General features: G+C 43.9%; 1 protein-coding gene across 1 annotated transcript; it reads left to right on the plus strand.

Annotated features, from left to right (window-relative positions):
- Positions 1 to 448: 448 nt before the first annotated feature.
- Positions 449 to 2304, plus strand: LOC5576140. The gene is made up of 5 exons (XM_021856179.1): positions 449 to 510; positions 1083 to 1270; positions 1336 to 1426; positions 1498 to 1962; positions 2028 to 2304. The coding sequence occupies exons 1-5, from the start codon at positions 449 to 451 to the stop codon at positions 2302 to 2304; spliced, it is 1083 nt and encodes a 360-aa protein (XP_021711871.1).
- Positions 2305 to 3753: the final 1449 nt, after the last annotated feature.

The raw sequence follows: 3753 nt of genomic DNA on the forward strand, positions 1-3753 counted from the left end.
TCTTACCGCATCTTAGGAATCCTGACTGTACTAATGCAAATACTAAGGAAACTATTCCTGAAAGCTCGACAAGTGGCCCTTTGTCTGGCTTCAGTCACCGATGGATTTAATCCACACAAAAAATATGTCAGAAACCTTTGTTTTTCATGAATTGTTTGTTTATGATGCTATATCATCGCATCTTGAACAACTTGTTACTTGTTTGGGTATCGATTAACTGCTCTACGGCGAGACTACCGATGCGTGAGGCTAAGGATTTGTGTTGACTCACGACCAGAAGGGCAGACTGTGTGAACTGCAAATCGTTTCAACCTGCCTCCGTTTGATGAACAAGGCCATCCCATATGGCACCAGATTCAGATCCATCCAAACGTCATAAATATTTATAACTACATCGAAAACTAGTTTTCCGGGCCAAAGATTTTCCAAGAGTCGATTGAAGCCCGGAATGGCTGGGGATGCGTTTCTCTCCGGAGAGTTTTCTTGGCCTGGTTTCGTTATGATGACAGTGTCAGCCGAGCAGCAAAATTGAATTTTGAATCAATTCCAACGATAGCAACAACAGCAGCAGCAGCAGAAATTTACCATTCGGGGACGAGCTTTACAAGCCACTGGTGGAGCTAGGGATTTCGGAATGGTTTGTGGAAGCGGTTGGAAGCTTCGATAATTTCTACGACGGGGTTGGTGGTCTAACGACTACCACTTCTGCTTCATAAGCAGAAGGTCATGGGTTCTTTATGGGGTTGCAAAATTCCAACAATTTTAGCAAAATAATCAAATGAACAGTGCAGTATTTTCTCTTCTAAAAAAAGGGGCTTATCCTCAATACCCCCATGGATTGCTTGTTATTCGGCAGCAAGAGCTTGAGCTAAATCCAATTTCCTTACCAGTCCACCATTGGACTTCCTTTCATTGCCACTTCACAGGGAAGTGCGACAGAAATGTAAATTGGTTAACCTCCGTTGCTGCCTTGGACTAAATTTTTCGATTCTCGAGTGAACAAGATTTTTATGAATAGAGCTGAATCTCTTATGGACTTCTAACATAAGCTCATCATTTTGTTTTTCCTCTATTCCTTGCAGAACCCTCCAAAACATCAACGAACCGAACGCCGGTACCCGTCTCCTCTATGGTGCCCGCCCCTTGGAAAAGAAAGCCCGCCTATCCCGCTCTCTCACTCTTCCTCTGTTCAACTTTCCCGGTACCAATGCCTTCGTCGGTCGACTTCAGCAGCAACCGCAGCCGCTGGAGGCCTTCAAGACCTCCTCCAGTAAGTTCCACCGACATAACCTCAATCTACAGCTTTCACAATCTCTGCCTTTCTGTACTCCATAGACAACTTCCTCTACGAAGCGAAGATGGCCGCTTCCAGCACCACCCCAGTCAGCGGGAACAGTCCTAAGATCCTGCTGACTACGGATGACACGTCCTTTGACTACCGGCGCAAGTCTTCCGGCGGAAGTCTATTCACCCCTAGTGGTGGAGCTCCCTCGGTAGCCCCGCAGAACCGCACATCTACGACTTCGACGAAAAACGTTCCAGCGGCGATGGATCGGTTGTGATAAGCATAACGTCCCCGACCGCCTACCAAATTCCGACCTCCAAATCGCTTGGTCTGAATAACTTCAACTTCGTGAACCTTCAGAACGTGGCCAATACGGGGCCGTCGTCTGCCTACAGTAGCAACTACAATACCGGTAATAGCAGCCTAATAGGTAGTGGTAACAGTAGCACTAATTTTAGCAGCAGTAGTATCAAACGGGGAAGTGACGTGACGGCTTACGGGTCGTCCGCGTCCGCTCAGCTTATTAGCAATAGTACCAACAATGCCATCTATCGACTAGCCCGGATCATCAATCAAACAACGAAAACTCCGACGTCTCCGGGAGTGAGTGGACTTGGAAGTGGACTTCTTCAACACCAGGCCAACGATGACTCGTCGCGGCGATTGTCCTGGGAGAGGTAAGTTCCTATCCCACTTTTCTATGAACATTCAGGACTACAGAACTAACCATTTTCTCCAACAGGCGTGACAAGGACAGCAAGCGCATTCCGCGATCGTCCAGCATCGATTCGATGGTGGACGCAGTGTGGAGTGAGTTTCCGTCGTCGGGACCCGGAAGTGCGCGTAATTCGGTGTCTAATCAGTCGGCACAGTCCCAATCGACTTCAAATGTGCCGTCGAGTTTGAACATCTTTCTCAGTTCGAATCGACGCGAGAGTATGCTGAGTCCGTCGTCCAACCGGCGGTCGAAGCATCAGCGGGGAATTTCCGGTAAGTTGAAGATATGGGTTGGAACGTAATTTAGTGACTCAAAGCTGACGAACTGTGACAACCTGAAATTTTTGTACAAGGGTATGAGAATCAAAGAAATACGCCATTAAAAATCCAATGATGATGAATTCCAAATGGAAACAGACAGGATTTCACTTCCAGGACTTCAATTAAGAATTTTCTAAACATTTTTGTTGAAAACCATCAGAATTTTTCAATAGATTCAGGATTTCTCCTACAACTTCAAAATCAATATCATTGAAATATTCCAGAATTTCCTGTTTAATTTTCCATCATGTCTGACCAGAATCATGTAGGAATTCTGGTAGATATCCTTCTAAGATTTCTGGATGATAATCTCCAGGATTTTTGATTGAAATTCTACAAGATTTCCGGTGGCAAGCCTCAAGAATTTCTAATTGGAAAATTTCAGGTCTTTTGGGAAAAAAACAGGATTTTTCGAAAATTTGTAGTCGAAATCTATCAGGAATTTTGAGGAAAATTCTTTAGGATTTGTATACGAAATGCCCATGGACTTCTGGAAAATCTTCCAGCATTTATAGCCGAAAACTTTCAAGATTTTTAAACAAAATCTTTTGTTGATGGAAATATTCCCGGATTTCTGCTCGGAATCATCGATCATTTTTCTTTTTTTTTTGTTTTGAATGCATTAGAATTTCTGACCAAAGTACTCCAGAATTTTGGAAAAATCCAGCAAAATGTATGTACAAAATGCTTCTAGATTTCCGGTTGAAATTTGATTTTGACTTTTCTAGATAAAATACCCCAGGATTAGCCTATTTCCTTTGATATTTCTGGAAGGAATCCTCTATTAAATCTGTTTGAAAACCTTCCGAAATTTTTGGTTGAAACCTTACAAGATCTTTTCTTGAAAACCTTTTCTGATCAAAATCTTCCAAAACTCGTGAACTAAACCCTCTTGGATTTCTGGTCAAAATCCTTCTAGATTTCCGATCAGACTACGTCTAAAACTGCGTCAATATTATTTAACCCGTATTGAAGGTAAGCGTCCGATCCAAAGTTATGCGCAGGATTCTCAGACGGTTTATCTTCGGGACGACGGATCGATCAATGGTGATTTCTTTAGCTGGCTCTCGGAGCAATAGAAACAATAGAAACTTCGTCGCAGATATACCGAAACCCACACTCTTTGCCCACTTATCAACCGCCCTCACGGCGGCCTGAAGTTTACGTTGCAACCTTTCGTTTTTCAGCTCACGCACAACGAGAAGGATGTCGTCGGCATACAAAAGGACTTTTATTCCAGCCGGTATTATTTGGAAGTTGCATCGCGACGAGGAAAAATGTGACGGATAACACGGAACCCTGCGGCATCCCGTCTCAAGTTGATGTTGGGGGGACAAATGCCCTCCTACGGTCACCTGAATCGATCGCTCCGAGAGGAAACTTTTCAGAATGTTGATCATTCGACCACGTATCCGTCATGACTTTATGTT

This window comes from Aedes aegypti, unplaced genomic scaffold (assembly GCF_002204515.2).
Source record: "Aedes aegypti strain LVP_AGWG unplaced genomic scaffold, AaegL5.0 Primary Assembly AGWG_AaegL5_hic_scaff_1243_PBJ_arrow, whole genome shotgun sequence".
Lineage (NCBI taxonomy): Eukaryota > Metazoa > Arthropoda > Insecta > Diptera > Culicidae > Aedes > Aedes aegypti.